Here is a 19564-nt window from a genome sequence, read left to right as displayed (position 1 = left end):
TATCCGGATGGCTTTTGGTTCACCAAGTAGGTGAACAGCGGCGCTTAGAGTCCTAGGCAGTTACTGCACTCACTTAGATTTGTAATATTGTTTGCTAGGTTACTAGGGGAAAAAATTACTACCTGCTTTTTATAGTTTGTTTGGATTAATTTATCCCTGAACTCACATTTTACAAGTAATTACCAACAAGTGTGGAATGAAGTAGGGTTAAAGTTTTGTAAAGTATTATTAAATGATCAGATTTTGGAGTTAGCATCATATTAAATTACTCAAATTTCTGGAAGATACTTACTCATAAATTTTTATTCCTAATTATGCTTGAAGCTTTAGTGTTAATATCTTCAAAACCTATTATTAAATAAGTAAGAACCCCAGTCAGCACTGGAAATTAATTCATTTTCAGGTTAAAATATACTTTAGGAGATGACTCAGAAGTTGTTTTATTTGGTTTAAACCAATTAATCTTTACAGTAAGCTTCCCATAGTGTTGTCTTTTAATTTTCTTTTAAAAATGCCATATTAATCGCATATTAATAATGTTTTCAAATTAATATTGTGAAACTTTAATATAAGTGCTCTTACTTTCAGGTCGTATCAGAGATTATATTGTTTTGATATTTTATTCAAATTTTTATATATTTTCTATTTGAGTAGAAAATATTTGACAGGTACAAATGAATACGATGAAGAATCAATTTCCATCCTGTTCTACTAATGAGAGATGATTACATTTGTAAGCAGACTTAGTTAACTGTTAAAGGTAGACATATCATCAAAAGTTAATGTTACCTTAACTAGTACTTTGATCGAAAGAACCACAAGAGTAAGAAACACATAATTATCACTGAGTCAAAAAGTGCTAATGCAAGAATAAATATCTCTTTTCTTCAGCAGTTCGTGAAGTAGCCATTAATTGAAGCAGTTGCTAAGGGAAACCTAGCAAAAGCCTGGTTACCATCTTGTGTATTGACTTGTGTGCACATAAATACACAATGTATTACCATCTTGTGTATCTACTGTGTGCACATAAGACTGGCAATTTTGCCTAAAATTTATAGAATTCAATACTCCATTTTCTCCTAGAGATAGTGGAATTACAAGAAAACCTCTAGCTAGATTAGTTCAGAACTGCAAAAAAGACAGTTCAAAAATTATATACAAGAAGGCAGAGGCAAAAAGACCAAAAAAAAAAAAAAGAATAAGAAGAAGAAGGCAGGAGTTCCCATCGTGGCTTAGTGGTTAACGAATCCGACTAGGAACCATAAGGTTTCGGGTTCAATCCCTGGCCTCCCTCAGTGGGTTAAGAATTCAGCATTGCCATGAGCTGTGGTGCAGGGTGGCAGCTACAGCTCCAATTAGACCCCTAGCCTGGGAATCTCCAAATGCCATGGGTGCGGCCCTAGAAAAGACAAAAAAAAAAAAAAAAAAAAAAAAAAAAAAAAAAAAAAAAAAAAGAAGAAGGCGTGTGTGAGAGGAGCAACAGAGGCTAAAACGTTGTCTTTTCTTTCATGGAGGAGCCTATAGAATGAGCATCAACAGAGATTAATCCTGAAAACCTATGCTGAAAGTAAGGAGAACATGCTTTTATCTTCTGATGAGCATAGTGAACCTACTGATAAGTAAAATGATTTCTACACACACACATCGTACAAAGAATAGAATTGCAGGGGATCATAAAAATCCAGGTTAAGAGGCCTAATTCTAGGAGCTTTTGAAATGAAAGAGAAGTAAATATAGGGAACAAAATAGCACATTAGTATGTAAGCTGTGACAGTTAAACCAATTAAGAAAAATATCTAATTTTACCTTAATTTTTTTCTTTAAAGGTTTATGACTGCCTACTTCTCCATTTACAGTATGTTTGAACTGAAAAAATCATCATATATTAAGTGGTAGGAAGAAAAATTAGGGGAAAATCTCATTAGGTTTTATGGGAGACCCTATAACATTGCCTAATGTTTCCATTGTAGATAAAACCACAACTTCCACACTTGGTAAATCTGAGCCTGGTAAGACACTACTAAAACACACATAATTGCTCTGATTTCAGCCTCCCTGGAAGAATGGCATAAGAGCTTTTTGGCAGGCTAGAGCATGTGTAAACACCTCTATAATAAAGGGGAGGAGTTCCCATCGTGGTGCAGTGGTTAACGAATCTGACTAGGAACCATGAGGTTGCGGGTTCGATCCTCCCTGGCCTCACTCCATGGGTTAAGGATCCGGCATTGCCCCGAGAGCTGTGGTGTAGGTTGCAAATGCAGCTCGGATCCTGCGTTGCTGCGGCTGTGGCGTAGGCCAGGGGCTATAGCTCCAATTCGACCCCTAGCCTGGGAACCTCCATATGCTGCAGGAGCAGCCACAGAAAAGGCAAAAAGACAAATAAATAAATAAATAAAGGGGATAGTGAAATAAAGCAAATTACACAATTTTTTTTGTTTCCTAGTGCATATAAAAGTTATGCTTTAAGTGTGCAATAGCATTATATTGTTAAAATGTTTGTACCTTGGTTAAAAATACTTTACTGCTAAAAACCACTAACCATCTTTGAAGCCTTCGGTGAGTTGAACATGTTTTTGCATTAGTAACATCACAGATCACTGATCATAGATTACCGTGACGAATATAATGAGAGTTTGAAACGTCTTGGGTTTACCACAATGTGACACAGACGAGAAGTAAGCAAATACGGTTGGATGAATGGTGCCTACAGACGTGCTTAACTCAGGCTTGCCAACTTTTCAATACAAATGGAAAAAAAAAAAAAAAAAGCAGAAGCACAATAAAGGAAGGCAAAATAAAACAGACATGTGCCCTGTATTTTCCTGTGAATATGGAGGACTGTCTAGAGCATAAAAGAGATTATACTTACAGGAAACTCACCTGGTTGGAGGTTGACTCACTGGAATTACAAAGTGGAAATAAGGCCCCAGGTGACTCAGCACAAAGTATGTCTTGTCCTGAACTCAACGGCTCACTACATGTCAGAAAATTAAACTCTGTCTTTCCAGTGTGGGCAACGCACAGGTTGTAGGAATAGGGCAACGTTCCTTCACTGTAGTTGGGGGGACCCACGGGCCCGGCCTTGACACAGAGGCCAGGCTGAAAGCAGCCCCAGGCCGCGGGCCTGGAGGAACGTCGCACGTGTAGGGCGACCGCCAGGATCACCGCCACCAGGAAGAGCACCGAGATCAGCGCCAAGGCCACCACCAGGTACAACTGCAGCTCAGCCTGGGCGTCCGAAGGGGCAGGAGCGTCCCCCAGGTCCGGCAGCGCCTCCTGCAGGCTGTCCGCGAACACCAGGAGCAGCGTGGCGGTGGCCGACAGGGGCGGCTGGCCCCCGTCGCGCACCGCGACCAGCAGGCGCTGGCGGGCCGCGTCCCGCTCGCCCAAGGCCCGCGCCGTGCGCACCTCGCCCGTGCGCAGCCCCAGGCTGAAGAGGCCCGGCTCGCTGGCCTGCAGCACGTGGTACGACAGCCACGCGTTGTGCCCCGCGTCCGCGTCCACCGCCACCACCTTGGTCACCAGGTAGCCGGGCTGCGCGGCGCGCGGCACCGTGTCGAAGAGCGCCGAGCCGTCGGGCCCCAGCGCCGGGTACAGCACCCTGGGCGCGTTGTCGTTGCGGTCGCCCACCAGCACGCGCAGGCTCACGTTGGCGCGGAGCGCGGGCGAGCCGTGGTCGCGGGCCTGCAGCGTCAGCTCCAAGGCGCGCAGCTGCTCGTGGTCGAAGGCGCGCTGCGCGAACACCACGCCGCTCTGCGCGCTCACGGACACGTAGGACGCCAGCGCGCGCGGCTCCAGGTCGCCGGCCACGAGGGAGTAGGAGACGTGGCCGTTGGGCCCCAGGTCGGGATCGCGAGCGCTCACTTGCGCGATGGAGGCGCCGGGCGGGTTGTTCTCCGCCACGTGGACCTCGTAGGAGGCCTGCTGGAAAACCGGAGCGTTGTCGTTGACATCACCGATGTGCAGGGTGATGCTTGACCTGGAGGAGAGGGGCGGCTGCCCTTGTCGGTGGCTGTGATGGTGATGTTATACTCAGCGGTCTGCTCACGATCTAGAGCTCCATCTGTCACTAATCTATATGCGTTTCTTGAAGAAGTGAGTATTTTAAATGGAACGTAGCCTTCTAATTTACAAATAACTTCCCCATTGTGTCCAGAATCCTTGTCACGAACTTTGAGCAAAGCAATGTGTGTTCCCAGCTTGGTGTCCTCCATAATAAGACCTGGTAGAGACTGGAATATCACTTCTGGGACGTTGTCATTTATATCTAGGACTTCTATCTCCACTGTGCACTGGGCAATCATTCCTCCACCATCCCTTGCTTCCAAAACTATGGAATACTCTTTGACCTCTTCATAATCTAGTGTATTTAGAATAGTAATTTCCCCAGTATTAGAATTCAGGTCAAACTGGGTAATCTGGTCTGCTTCAGTGAAAAAGAAGGTGATCTCAGCATTTACACCCTCATCTTGGTCGGTGGCCATCACTCGGAGCACAGTAAAGCCTGGCAACACGTTTTCTGGAAGCTCCACCCTGTATAGTTCTTGGCTGAACACTGGAGGGTTATCGTTGGCATCAGTCACTTGGACCCGTATCTGTGCAGTACTGCTTAAGGGTGGATCCCCAAAGTCCAAGGCAGTCAAAGTCAAGTGATGGGACGTCTGTTCTTCCCTGTCTAAAGGTGTCTTCAGTACCAGCTCAGGGTATTTATTGCCATCGAATTTCTCTTTAACCACGAGTGAGAAATGATCATCAGGACTGAGCTGGTAATTCTGCAGTGAGTTGGTACCAATATCTGCATCATGGGCAGATCCTAAGATAAATCGAGCACCGGGTTTTGTGGACTCACTTATTTGCAGCTCAAAGGAACTTTGCGTAAATTTTGGCGTGTGGTCATTAACGTCCTCGATCTCCACATTCACGTGATAAAAGTTCAGTGGATTTTCAGCAACTGCCTCAAACTCCAGAGCACAGGCTGGCTTCTTCCCGCATATCTGCTCCCGGTCCAGCCGGCTGCTCACAAGTAACTCCCCGCTCTCTGCGCTCACTGCGAAGTAAGGCTTCTCCGAACTGACGCGCAGGTTTCGAGTCGCTAACTCGTGGACACTGAGTCTCAGGTCCTTGGCGAGGTTCCCCACCACCGAGCCCTGGGCCATCTCCTCGGGAATCCTGTAGCGGATCTGCTCAGACAGCGCCAGGCAGAACAAAGACAGCAGGCAGGCAAAGAGCCCTGGCCGCCTCGGAGCCCAGCCCCGCTTCCCCGCGCCGCTCCCCATCCCTCTTGCTCCCTCGGCTTTGCTCACCGGCTTGGAGTCGCCGGATTACAAACGCCGTCTCTGGGTGGTAGCTGTCCGGGCCTCGGAAGAGCTGTATTTCCGGCGTGCGGGTCCGCCCGGGCTGCTGCTTTGCCAGAGGAGTTGGCGGTAGGAAGGCTCCAGCGAGCGAGTCTGAGCTGGGGAGGGTGCGCTGCGGCTGCGCGAGGAGGTGGCCAGCGCCTCGCTCTCCACTTTGGCCAACAGCGGCGCCCAGAGTCCGCACTGGGAAACTGCAGCCCCTGCTGCATCCCTTTAACCAGCTATCATAACTAGAAACGAGTGCCCAGCGGAACCGACCCTTTTAGACGTCTGTATATTTAATAACGTTTAATTTGTACTATTAGGAATGTCATTATCCCACCTTGTAAGGTTTTTAGGTAAATCAGGTAGAGTTAATATGTAAACATCTATATGTTGACATAATTATTTCCCACTTTTCAAATCTCGCACCAGGTGTAGAATGATAACTATAACACAGACTTGGCTTAAACGATCTCAGAGCACAGTAATTTTGAATACTTATTATCAATATATTGGATAAAGTTTTACGCTTTCCTTGTCCATTTCCCCCTTATTTTTCCTTTTTTTTTTTCCGTATCACCATTCTAATTCATTTCATTTTTTTCAGAGAGCAACAGTAACGCTGAAATTCTCTTGAAAGGGCACAATTTATACTTACCGCTCTTCCTACAAAACAGTCTCAATGATTTCTTTATAGAACATTACTGATTTTCACTTCTCATATCTCACTTCAAGAAATGATGCGGCCTTTTAGAAAAGAGCCTATCCCTCTCCTTCCCATTGCATGATTATTTTCCTGGGTACAAAAGGCACCATGAATCTCTAAAACCAGCAGAGGAATCATACATTTTGCTGTGCAACAGAAACTCACTGAGCACGGTCTATTGCACTGAGGCACTTGTTTCCACTTCTTTATTTATCGTATCCCATAATGACCTCAGTTGAAGGAAACAGTCCCTAGAACATTTATTTACAATAGCTCACTGAATTTAGTGATTTCTCCCCTTTGTTTAAAAATATTTTTAATCATGGAAAACATTTGGCTGGGGGTTCTTTTTTAAAATACTTGATAACCACATACCTGCTTTAAAGAGTGTCAGTAATACTGTCCTCTCCCCATGTGACTGTACATCTGAACACTGCAGAATGTATGCAATATACTCCCACGTGACTGCACGGATCATTATATGGAAACTACCACCTAACACACATTATGCTAAAAAGTGCTCTTAATTAATACTCAAAAGGTCCCAGTAAAGATTACCTAGTCAACTACTTCTGACACTAATCAACAGATGTGTTGAATTTCACTGAAATGATAGGTACAAGTATAAAAGCAGTTAATTCCAGATTAGATTATTTCTAGCTGAATTTTTTTAGCAGACCCAAAAAGTAAAATTCACTACTGGTCAAGGATTTGAGTGTATGAACAGCTGTTTCAAAAAGCCAGCATCCCAAATCTCCCATTTGTAAGACCCCACATACACACTTCGCATGACTGCATCAACTAAAACAACGCATTAGAATTTGGGGGCAAAAACACGCAACAGCCTATTTCATAAATGTTACTTATAACACTTGAAATGACATTTTATTGGATGTTATATTTTACTGGTTTTGAACAATGACCTTTAGTGTGGTTTTAGACTCCATGTCTGTCATTGACAAAGATCTTAGTAAAACCTGACACACACACACACACACACACACACACACACATATGCACGCACTTCGTTCTTTAGAAATCCAGCTAACTGTCTACCGAGGCCAGACTTTAATAGATTTTTGTGGTTTTTTTGTTTTGTTTTGTTTTGTTTTTTTGCTATTTCTTGGGCCGCTCCCGCGGCATATGGAGTTCCGAGGCTAGGGGTCCAATTGGAGCTGTAGCCACAGGCCTACACCAGAGCCACAGCAACGCAGGATCCGAGCTGCATCTGCAACCTACACCACAGCTCACGGCAACGCCAGGATGTTAACCACTGAGCAAGGGCAGGGACCGAACTCGCAACCTCATGGTTCCTAGTCGAATTCGTTAACCACTGCGCCACGACGGGAACTCCAATTTTTATGGTTTAAATGGATCAAGAGCTACTGAGGTTTTAAAGGCCACCAAATGTAGGTACGTGGAAACAGAAGCAGGATACAGAAAAAAAACTTCAGACAGAAAATATCTTTGAGAATTTATGGATCTAATCCAAAGAGAATTCTGAGAAGGCTGAGGTGTACTTTCTTGCTAACCTAGTGCAATGAGAAAGACTTGATTCCTTCTCATTTAGAACGTATATGAATTAAGAACATCATGGGGAACACAGGCAGAAGGTATTAAAATGTGGTAATCCACTTACAATCTTGTCAAGCTGCTTTCACTATGAATATGACATCAAACCCATGTCAAGAAGGGTTCCATGTTAAAGAATCACCACTGAAATGAACTATTAATCTTGCTTTATCTCTTGAAAGTTTTTTTTACCCCATCTTCAAATCACTTATTTTTAAAAACAATAAAGAAATTTACAGAAAATATAATTCTTCGAGGATATAAAGATAAATGAATGACTGAACTCACCTGAATACTTTGGGCTTCATCCTTACATTCATGAAAATCTATGGATGTTAACAAGGGATCCTTTTTCCCGCAGCTCTCCTGGCTGATGAGCGTGTCCGCATAGTTGGGCTGCGGGAAGATCACGTGGCTCCCCCGCGAGTCCGCGGTGAGCGACACCTCGTGCGAATAGGTCTGCAGGAAAGCCCGCACCCCGTCCACGCCCACGAAGTGGGACGCGGGCACGCCACCCAGTCCGCCTCCTGACGCCTGCAGCACACGCGACAGGTGCCAGCGCCTCAGCCTGAGCGCCAGCAGCACGATGACAAAGGCCAGGAAGACACAGGAGACCGCGGCCACCGCCACCACCAGGTACAGCGTGAGGCCTGAGTCATCGGGGTGGCAGGAGATTCGAGGTTATCCAGGTCAGCCAGGACGTCGGGGATGCTGTCTGCCACGGCCACGGTGAGCGTGACGGTGGCCGAGAGGGGGGGCTGGCCGTGGTCCTGGACCGCCACCACCAGGCTCTGCTTGAGGGCGTCTCTGTCCAGCAGGGCCCGCGCTGTGCGCACCTCGCCCGTGTGCAGCCCCACCGCGAAGAGCCCGGGCTCGCTGGCCTTGAGCAGCGGTAGGACAGCCAGGCGTTCTGGCCCGAGTCTCTGTCCACCGCCACCACCTTGGTCACCAGGTAGCCGGGCTCTGCGGAGCGGGGTGCCAGCTCTACACCCGTGGAGCCATCCGTGGGGAGGGCGGGGTACAGGATTTCAGGCGTGTTGTCATTCTGATCCAGCACAAATATGCTCAGAGACACATTGCTGCTGAGGGGTGGGTCCCCACTGTCACTCGCAATCACTCTCAACTGCAGGTCACGAAACTGCTCATAGTCGAAGGAGTGTAATACATATAGGACCCCAGTGTCAGAGTTGATGGAGACATAGGAGGATACAGACGGTCCCTGGAGAGTGTCTTCAGACAAGGAGTACACGACTCGGGCGTTCTCATTGCTGTCAGGGTCATATGCAGTCACGGAGAATATGGAGGTACCTCTGGGGTTGTTCTCAGGGACATAGACAGAGTAGGAGGAGTGGAGGAAGGTAGGTGGGTTGTCGTTGGTGTCTGCCACAGAATGGAAACGTGAGTTTCCGTGGATAAAGGTGGGCTTCCACCATCTGTGGCTTTCAGTGTGATGTTATACACAGAGAAATTTTCCCGGTCTAAGTTTTTTGCTGTCATCAATCTGTAGTAATTGTCTATTGATCTTTCTAATTTAAAAGGCAGATCTTCTGAAATAGTGCAGGTCACCTGGCCATTCTTCCCTGAATCTCGGTCTTGAAGATAGAAAAGAGCAATCACTGTTCCGGGAGGAGTGTCTTCAGGAATCGAGCTGCTCACAGATGTTAGCGTCACTTCTGGGGCATGGTCATTCACATCTAAAATTGTGACCAGGACTTTAGCCCTGGTCATACTACCAGGACCATCCTGAGCTTGAACTTCCATTTCATAGTAGCTAGAGTCTTCATAATCTAGGCCATCTAAAGTTGACAGTTCTCCAGTGTGGGAGTTCAGCTGGAATATCTGTAGAATTTTTGGAGTTTTTTTCCGAAAAGAATATGTCACTTCCCCATTGACTCCCTCATCCAGGTCGACAGCGTTTACCGTGAGCAGTCTTGTGCCCACTGGCACGTTCTCAGGGACAGTTACTTGGTACTGGGGTGAAGAGAAGATTGGTGCGTGATCATTCACGTCCACCACTGTTACTTGGACACGGGCTGTCCCAGATCGGGGCGGGTCGCCGCCGTCAGAGGCTGTGAGGAGGAGGTGGTGAGCTGCCACTTCCTCCCGGTCCAGCGCCCGCTCCAGTACTAATTCCGGATATTTAGTTCCATCGTCTCCAGTTTGCACGACCAGGGAGAAGTGGTGATTGGGGTTGAGACGGTAGCTCTGGAGAGAGTTCGTGCCCACATCTAGATCCCTAGCCTCATTTAATGGAAATCGCACCCCAGGAGCTGTATTCTCCATTATTTTCACATCCATTTCTTCTGTCAAGAATTTAGGAGCGTTGTCATTAACATCCATTATTTCCACTTCTATAGGATAAAGATTCATTTTATCTTCCATCAGGATGTTAAAGTTCACCAGGCACCGCGCGCTCTGGGCGCAGAGCTCCTCCCGGTCTATGCGGCCCGCGGTGACCAGGCTGCCGCTTCGCGGTTCAGAGCAAAAAGCTGCGTCCTACCTTTGGAGACGATGCGGACTCCGCGCTCCCCCAGCTCGCGGGGCTCCAGCCCCAGATCCTTGGCGACATTACCCACAAAAGACCCAGGGTCTGTCTCCTCCGGCACGGAGTAGAGAATGCGTCCTGCCCAAACTCTGCTCTGGGCGCCCAGGAGGATGGAGAGCAGGAGGAGTCCCCTGCAGTCCCCAGCCCTCTGCGGAGCCGCCATTCTTGTCCTGCTGGTCTCTAGACACTGGCCTCTTCCTGTCGCGCTTCTGGACGCCCGTATGTCTGCGTGGAGCGCTCGGTATTCGGAAAAGGAGCCCAGAATCCAGGAGTATAGAGCCCGAGTTTATTGCAGCTTGGAAGAGTTTGTTTCAATCTGGCGTTTCTTTGTGCTGTAAAAGCTCAGTGGTTCTGACGGATCTTTTGAACCATTTTCCCCTGGTTGGTGAACAGCGGCGCTCAGAGTCCTTACTAAGTTACTGCACCACACTGAAGCGCAGTAACTGATTGTGCAGAAAGTTATTTTATCTTTCAAAGTCCTCCCATTTTTATTTCTTCAACTAATACATATCTGATTATCACTTAAAAATAAATTTTAAGAAACTGTGAATTAATGCAACAATGTTCATGGATGGGTATTTATTAATTCAGAATAGTTTTTTTTAAAGTCTCTCCTCTGCGTCACAACTTTGAAATCATTCTTGGACACTGCCTCACACTTTTTTGACTAGATAAAAATAAGTCATTGAAGGTTAAAAAGTGTGATTTTTTTTATTTATTTATTTATTTTTGTCTTTTTAGGGCTGCACCCGCGGCGTATGGAGGTTCCCAGGTTAGGGGTCTAATCTGAGCGACAGCTGGCAACCTACACCATAGCCACGGCAATGCCAGATCCAAGCCGTGTCTGCAACCTACACCACAGCTAATGGCAATGCCAGATCCTTAACCCACTGAACGAGGCCAAGGATCGAACCCCCAACCTCATGGTTCCTAGTCGGATTCGCTTCCACTGCGCCACGATGGGAACTCCTGATTTATTTTTAAAAGGTGTATATATACATAATAAATGTGTTATATAGAAACTGTTTATACAGCATATAGTAAATTTAAATTAATTAAATAATGTTGAGCATTTACTATGTTCTAGACACCACCATGCAAGAAAGAGAGTCAACCTTTTCTTTAAAATACAGAGAGGTAATTTAATAAAGTTTTTATGAAATGGAAACTTGGAGATGGTTTAGTCCAATACCTTCATTTTAATAATTTTAATAATGAGAGGAAATTGTTTTATCTTTGACTATATAATTGTACAACCAACATTGGAATACAAATATCCTCACTCCCACTCTTCTAAGAAGAAAAAGGGGAATAATTGCTGGCTCTGGTTGATGCTTTATGATCAAAAAGTGCCATTAGAGATGAGGTGGAAAACCAAGCAGCAACAATTGGCTAGAGAAGCAACTCATTTTTTGTACATAAGACAGAAATATGCAGATTCTACTGGCTGTGGACTCATAAGAAAATAGGTGTTAGTTTCACCGCTTCTTTTCATAATGCAATTTGAATAATCCTCCTACCCTATTTCAGAATAACTGGGAAGATGGGTCTCTAAATAGCCTTTGAGCATCATGCAGGAGTGTCCTCAGAGGATCCCAAGAGGTACTCACTGCTCCACTGATGTTAATGAAGTAAAACTCAACTGTCGACGGATCCGAGGTTATACACAGTTGGTAGAAATAAAACAAAGTTCCTTCCACATAGTTGGAGAAAAAAGTAACCTGTTCTGAAATGAAGACCTGGCAAGAAATAGTCTTTCTTTGTAAATGATATCAAGCCCTGAGGAGTAATCAGTAGCACCAGGAAGAACCAGATTTAACACTGAAAATGCTTAGCTTGGTTGGTGAGAAGTTCCTAAGTAATCTATTTTTTGCCCTCTGATGGCATTACCAAAATATAGGGAATACTTTTAATGAAATGCTACCAAAATAATTCATATTAGTTTTGCTTTCACCAAGTAGATGAAATAACTTTTTTTTTTGTTCAAAGGAACCGATATGAGGAACTCAGATTATTTACATAAACAAGCATTTAAAACTATTTGTTTAGTAGCAATTTTGAATTTCTTCTTGATCAGACAAAGTATATACGGCCATTAAAGATGGCTAGTACTTCCAGATATTTTCAAACAAAACATTCACATCCAGATATCATAGCTCCTAATACTGTGATTTTTTTCTCTACCTTATACCTCAAAATTCATAATGTCACCTCATATTTGTCCCTTATTCTATTTTTTCTTTTTCTCTGTTTGGCCGCCCTGCAGCACATGGAGTTTCCAGGCAGGAGTCACTGCTGGGTCCAGGAATTGAACCTGCATCCTGGCAATGCAGAGATGCCACCAGTCCCATTGTGCCACAGCAGGAACTCCTTATTCTACCTTTTTTTTTTTTTTTTTTTTTTTTTTTTTTTAGGGCAGCACTAGCAGAATAGGGAAGTTCCCAGGCTCAGGCTAGGGGTGAATCCAAGCTGCAGCTGTTGGTCTGGCCACAGTAATGCCAGATCCAAGACACATCTTCACCTACACCACAGCTTGTGGCAATGCCAGATCCTTAACCTACTGAGTGGGGCTGGGGAATGAACCCAAATCCTCATGGATACTAGTTACCGCTGAGCCACAATGGGAACTCCCTAGTCTACTACTGATTTAAAAAGTTTCTATTGGAAGTTCCCTTGTGGCACAGCAGGTTAAGGATCCAACATTGCTGCAGCAATCTGGAATTGGTGATATACTAGAAACATTTACTCTCAGAGTACATGAACCTTAATATTTATACGAGACCATCTGACTCCCATGACCAATGTCCAAGATTCAAGTTCTTTAAAATTATTCACTATTACATTCTGATTAAACCATCAAAGAATTATATCAGAAATGTCCAAACAAATTAGATTTGAAATACGTATGATTGGAATCTCTTGGTTAGTCATACACATTTGGAATCTTGAAATAAATAATTCTGTAAGAACTGCTGAAATGTAAATACCACAATATTCATTTAGAAAAATGTGTGTTCCACTTAGCAGCTTGTTTAAAGATGTCAACTCAATATTATCTTTCTTTATAAATACGGACAATTTCAGGTTACGAAGGAGATTCTCATTCATTTTCAAGATATCATCTCAATTGTTTACTACGCATGTGCATATCAAATTTAGATGCACAAGTGGCAAATCCATTATATTACCAAATAGTAGAATCCTAAGCTCAGGATTGGAAAATACCTTGGCTATCATGAAGTTCAACAACTTATCAAATTATTATTATTATTATTATTATTATTATTATTATGGCCACACCTAGGACATATGGAAGTTCTGGGTCCAGGAACTGAATTTGAGCTGCAATTGTGACCTACACTTGTGCACCTGCAGCAACACTGGATCCTTTAACCCACTGCACTAGGCAGGGATTGAACCTGAGTCTCAGCAGCAACAGGACTAACTGAAGTCAGATTCTTAACCTTCTGCACCACAGCAGGAACTCCATCAAGTTATTTTATCTCCTTCATTGTATTTTATTAATCCCAGGGCCATCAGCTTACTTTTGAGAACTCCCAACAATAGAATCTCCTAACTCCTAGGCATTCTATTTTCTGTTAGAACAACTTTAAGAACTCAAAGCTTTGCTTTTTTCTACTAACCAAGCCATATTTCATTTACACCTTTGGGCCATGATGTATTAGACTAACCATTTTTTAAATGTCAACACTTCTTTATTGGCTTAAATATTTGAATGGAGTTCCTCATGACAAGCCTTACTTTATTGGGATTAAGTATTCTCAATTATTAAAATTCTTATTTGAATATTATTAATTATTCATTCTCCCATTTACTAGTCCTTTACTTTTAGAGCTATACCTTGTAAGTGGACACAAATTAGCACATTTAAAAATTAATTTTCATTTTCAAATACTATCAAACACAAAGATTGCAGAAAACATTGTAGTAGGCACGCAGCATCAGATGCTTACAGATATTTGTTAAGAACCCAAAATTATAATAATGGTGATGTCAACAAATACTTGCTCCTATCGCTTTATAGTTTGAAATTTTTAAAATAAAATTATTTTATTTTCCCAGAGTTTGAGATGGATAAGACAAGGCTTTTTAACTTGAATTTTAATTTGAAGACTATAGATACTTTGGCTCAAATAACAGATAGTTTCAGGAGTATTACTGAGGTCTTCTAACATCAAAGCTCAGGTGTTTCCTGGTATACACATCAGTTACTCTTATCTCGCATAAAAGTAATTTTTGATTCCTCTTACATATCCCATCATTTTAGAAGACACTTGCTATTAATTACTATTGAGAAAAAACCAAGATCTTGATCTTTAATAGAGGCAGTAATTCAGTTTTTTCACATTAGAAAAATGAAGAATCTCAAAGACATCACATAATAGGGAAAAAAAAAACCCTAACAAGTGAGATTATGCAACCTAAGGCACAAAAAGTTTTCCAAGAGAAGAGAAGTGAAGAAAATTCTTAAATCACCTGTCCACAAAACAGAACAGATTCACAGACATAGAGAACAGCCTTGTGGTTGCCAAGGGAGATGGGGAGAGGGATGGCCTGGGAGTTTGGGGTGCGAACTATTGCATTCAGAATGGATAAGCCCTGAGGTCTTACTGACTAGCACAGGGTTCTACATCCAGTCTCTTGGGAAAGAACCTGATGAATGATAATATAAGAAAAAGAATGTATATATGTGCATGCCTGGGTCACTTTGCTGTACATCAGAAACTAGCACAACATTGTAAATCAACTATACTTCAATAAGGTTTTTTTTGGGTGAAATTCGAGTAAACTAAGATTTGATACAGCTCTACAGATATAAAAGAAAAATCTCAAAACTATGTGATTCACTGCAAAGACTAAGAAAACTAAGCACTGATCAAAGACAATTTTAATTTTTCCTCTTCAAATAAAACCAGTAAAAGTAATCACCTCACCTGAACAAAGGAGTCTTGCTCTTTGCAAATATCTTCCTGAATCAAAAGAGGCTCACTTTTCCCACAGCTCTCCTGGCTGATGAGCGTGTCCGCATAGTTGGGCTGCGGGAAGATCACGTGGCTCCCCCGCGAGTCCGCGGTGAGCGACACCTCGTGCGAATAGGTCTGCAGGAAAGCCCGCACCCCGTCCACGCCCACGAAGTGGGAGGCAGGCATGCCACCCAGTCCGCCTCCTGAGGCCTGGAGCATATGTGACTTGTGCCAGCGCCTCAGCCTGAGCGCCAGCAACACGATGACAAAGGCCAGGAAGACACAGGAGACCACAGCCACCGCCACCACCAGGTACAATGTCAAGCCTGAAGTGTCAGAGTGGTGTGGGATCTCTAAGCTGCCCAAGTCGGCCAGGACATCTGGGATGCTGTCAGCCACAGCCACGGTGAGCGTGACGGTGGCCGAGAGGGGGGGCTGGCCGTGGTCCTGGACCGCCACCACCAGGCTCTGCTTGAGGGCGTCTCTGTCCAGCAGGGCCCGCGCTGTGCGCACCTCGCCCGTGTGCAGCCCCACCGCGAAGAGCCCGGGCTCGCTGGCCTTGAGCAGGCGGTAGGACAGCCAGGCGTTCTGGCCCGAGTCTCTGTCCACCGCCACCACCTTGGTCACCAGGTAGCCAGGCTCTGCGGAGCGGGGTGCCAGCTCTACACCCGTGGAGCCATCCGTGGGGAGGGCGGGGTACAGGATTTCAGGTGTGTTGTCATTCTGATCCAGCACAAATATGCTCAGAGACACATTGCTGCTGAGAGGTGGGTCCCCACTGTCACTCGCAATCACTCTCAACTGCAGGTCACGAAACTGTTCATAGTCAAAGGAGAGCAAGGCATACAGGACCCCAGTGTCAGAGTTGATGGAGATGTAGGAAGACAGAGGTACCCCCTGGATGGTGTCTTCAGCCAGGGAGTAGGTGACCTGGGCATTCTCACGGCTGTCAGGGTCGTATGCAGTCACTGCAAAGATGGAGGCACCCCTGGGGTTGTTCTCAGGGATGTAGACGGAGTAGGAGGAGTGGGGAAAGGCAGGTGAGTTGTCATTGATGTCTGCCACGTTTAGAGAGATGAGGATTTCTGTAGACAGAGGCGGCCTTCCTTCGTCTGTCGCTGTCACAGTGATGTTATACATGGACACGTGCTCTCGATCTAGAACTGTATTGGTCACTAATCGATAATAATTGTCCACCGATTTTTCCAGTTCAAATGGTAGGCTTCTTGAGATAGAACATGTTACCAGGCCATTTGGTCCAGAGTCTCGATCATATACTTGAAAAAGAGCGATCACTGTGCCTGGAGGTGTACTTTCAGCAACTGATCTGCTTCCAGATGTCACCACCACTTCGGGGACATTGTCATTCACATCCAAGATAGTTATGAAGACTTTGGCTCTATCTTGTAGACCTGGCCGATCCCGGGCTTCGACATCCAGCTCATAAAAGCTGGAGTCCTCATAGTCTAGATTTGCAGAAGTCGTTATTTCTCCGGTCAAAACATTCAAGCAGAAAGTCTTTGAGATCTTGTCTGTTATCCTCACGAAAGAGTATGTGACTTCCGAATGGAGTCCTTCATCCTGGTCCGTGGCATTGACCGACAACACTGGGGTACCTACTGGCAGATCTTCAGGAACACTCACACGGTACACGGGCTGAGTGAACACCGGAGCATTGTCATTTGCATCTAGGACAGTTACCAGAATTCGAGCCATGCCTGTGCGGACAGGGTCACCACCATCCATGGCAGTAAGGACCAGCTGGTGAATGGCCTCTCCCTCCCGATCCAGGGCCCGCTCCAGCACCAGTTCCGGGTATTTGGGCCCATCAGCTTGCTTTGGCATGTCCACTGAGAAGTGACTATTCTCGCTGAGCTTGAAGCCCTGCAGAGAGTTCACTCCCACATCCGGGTCATAGACCTCCATTAGTGGAAACCGAGAGGATAGGGCTGCGTTTTCGATAATTTTCACTTCCAATTCCTCCCTCAAGAATCGGGGTGCATTGTCATTAATGTCCAGTATTTCCACTTCTACGGAATAAAGATTCAATTTATCCTCAACAAGGATGTTAACACTCACCAGGCACCGCGCGCTCTGGCGCAGAGCTCCTCCCGGTCTATGCGGCCCGCGGTGACCAGGCTGCCGCTTCGCGCGTTCAGCGCAAAGAGCTGCGTCCTACCTCTGGAGACGATGCGGACTCCGCGCTCCCCCAGCTCGCGGGGCTCCAGCCCCAGGTCCTTGGCGATGTTGCCCACGAAGGAGCCTTTTTCCAGCTCCTCAGAAATGGAGTAACGTATCTGCCCGGCTCTGGCTCCCCACAGCATCCCCAAGAGCATGAAAAACAGGACTAACCTGCGGTGGTGCCGGGGCGGGCGCCGTTGCAGAATTGCCATTACTGGCTCGTTCTGGACTTCCCTGGGATTATGAGTAGGAGGTACTGGTTTGCATCAATTTGCGGCTTCTCAGAATTGGAGGTCAAGGTTCATAAACAAGCGGCGATCATTTTAGGGCAGGACTTCCGCGCAGCTGCAGAGCTTTCTTGTAAGATCTGCTTTGTGGTTGGAGGATATAACACCAGTTCTCATTGCTTTCCTTACCCGGGTTGGTGAACAGCGACGCTTAGAGTCCTAACTTAAAACTGCACCCTTCTGTGGAAACCATCATACACCTAAGATCTTATTTCTGCTAGTCTGCAGAGATGACGCTCAAAATTTCTCTCCCCAAGAATGAGAAGCATTTGGAAGAATAAAATAGTGTATTTTGAAAATCTTATATGTTCCATGGAATAACACTTATTTTTATGACATCACTTAGGGCAGGGAGAACACAAATACTTTTACACTTTTCTGTAAATCTTGAAATCCACCCTTTGTCATCGCTATATTTGTTTCATTTTCAACAACAGAACCAAAAACCACAAACATGTTTGGAACTAATCCACTACTAGCTTACGATAATTGGCATTTTTAGATGTAATTACCTATTTTTATTAACACATAGATGAAGAACTGCCTCAATTAGCAAATATTTGTGTATACTTTAAAGCACATGCAAAGGAAGTGAAAACATATAGGCTACAGTGAAAACTCACACACACACATATATGTGTATATAGAATAGTTTAGAGTTGACCATATTGAAACTATGTAAACCACTTAATTGTCCAGATTATACAGATATAATACGTCTTAGAATGATACTGTGAGATAAGAGCATACTAAAATGTCTTGGCATATTGTTTTAGAATTAACAGAAATGTCAAGGTCATCACTAAGCGACATTCTATGAAAGAACAACTGTAACACAGATAAGTGGACAAAGAATTTCTAACACTTCCCATCCCCACTCTATGCCCAGAAAAATAAATAAAACACCAAAAATCAGGGCATAGTTAGCCTGTGTACTTTTTAATCTCAAAATAATGAACTGAAACCTAACCATACTTATGGAAGGAAAGAGTGTTGAAATAACTCACCGGAGGCAAATCGACTGAATTGGAAGTCATTTGGGGATTGCCATTGCTGGTACGTTCAAGCCAAGAGGCTTCATTACGTAGAAGATCTTGGGGTGGAGCGTTTTCAGGCTTTATATTGAGAAATTTAAACTCAGTCTTTGAGGAATGTGTGGCAGCACACAGGTTGTAGGAATAAGGTAAAGTCCCTTCCCCATAGTTGGGGAGAACGCCGGGTCCAGTGTTGGAAGAAAAACTAGTATGAAAGCAACTCCAGACAGCAAGGCTGGAGGAGCGTCGCACGTGTAGGGCCACCGCCAGGATCACCGCCACCAGGAAGAGCACCGAGATCAGCGCCAAGGCCACCACCAGGTACAACTGCAGCTCAGCCTGGGCGTCCGAAGGGGCAGGAGCGTCCCCCAGGTCCGGCAGCGCCTCCTGCAGGCTGTCCGCGAACACCAGGAGCAGCGTGGCGGTGGCCGACAGGGGCGGCTGGCCCCCGTCGCGCACCGCGACCAGCAGGCGCTGGCGGGCCGCGTCCCGCTCGCCCAAGGCCCGCGCCGTGCGCACCTCGCCCGTGCGCAGCCCCAGGCTGAAGAGGCCCGGCTCGCTGGCCTGCAGCACGTGGTACGACAGCCACGCGTTGTGCCCCGCGTCCGCGTCCACCGCCACCACCTTGGTCACCAGGTAGCCGGGCTGCGCGGCGCGCGGCACCGTGTCGAAGAGCGCCGAGCCGTCGGGCCCCAGCGCCGGGTACAGCACCCTGGGCGCGTTGTCGTTGCGGTCGCCCACCAGCACGCGCAGGCTCACGTTGGCGCGGAGCGCGGGCGAGCCGTGGTCGCGGGCCTGCAGCGTCAGCTCCAAGGCGCGCAGCTGCTCGTGGTCGAAGGCGCGCTGCGCGAACACCACGCCGCTCTGCGCGCTCACGGACACGTAGGACGCCAGCGCGCGCGGCTCCAGGTCGCCGGC

General features: G+C 45.8%; 4 protein-coding genes across 4 annotated transcripts; all 4 read right to left on the bottom strand.

The window, feature by feature from the left end:
* LOC106509590 (protocadherin gamma-B4-like) lies at positions 2403-7192 on the bottom strand. Its single transcript, XM_021084927.1, is given in 2 exon segments — positions 2403-3998; positions 4001-7192. Coding segments are annotated over 2 exon segments (2409 nt in total). The 5' UTR covers positions 5277-7192; the 3' UTR covers positions 2403-2865.
* Positions 8044-10965, bottom strand: LOC110259517 (protocadherin gamma-A7-like). The gene is given in 4 exon segments (XM_021084928.1): positions 8044-8503; positions 8506-9003; positions 9006-10091; positions 10094-10965. Coding segments are annotated over 4 exon segments (2139 nt in total). The 5' UTR covers positions 10323-10965; the 3' UTR covers positions 8044-8177.
* On the bottom strand, positions 15106-17070 carry LOC110259668 (protocadherin gamma-A6-like). The gene has a single exon (XM_021085164.1). The coding sequence runs from the start codon at positions 17068-17070 to the stop codon at positions 15106-15108; it is 1965 nt and encodes a 654-aa protein (XP_020940823.1).
* LOC110259519 (protocadherin gamma-A2-like) lies at positions 17102-18613 on the bottom strand. The gene has a single exon (XM_021084930.1). It carries the CDS (start codon positions 17535-17537, stop codon positions 17220-17222), a length of 318 nt encoding a protein of 105 aa, XP_020940589.1. The 5' UTR covers positions 17538-18613; the 3' UTR covers positions 17102-17219.

This window comes from Sus scrofa, chromosome 2, assembly GCF_000003025.6.
Source record: "Sus scrofa isolate TJ Tabasco breed Duroc chromosome 2, Sscrofa11.1, whole genome shotgun sequence".
NCBI lineage: Eukaryota > Metazoa > Chordata > Mammalia > Artiodactyla > Suidae > Sus > Sus scrofa.
This window is presented reverse-complemented; position numbering and strand designations above follow the sequence as displayed.

What these genes read in the sequence shown, in the direction of transcription:
- LOC110259668 (XM_021085164.1), bottom strand. Translation starts at nt 17,070, where the DNA reads ATGGAGGTCTATGACCCGGATGTGGGAGTGAACTCTCTGCAGGGCTTC.
- LOC110259519 (XM_021084930.1), bottom strand. Translation starts at nt 17,537, where the DNA reads ATGGCAATTCTGCAACGGCGCCCGCCCCGGCACCACCGCAGGTTAGTC.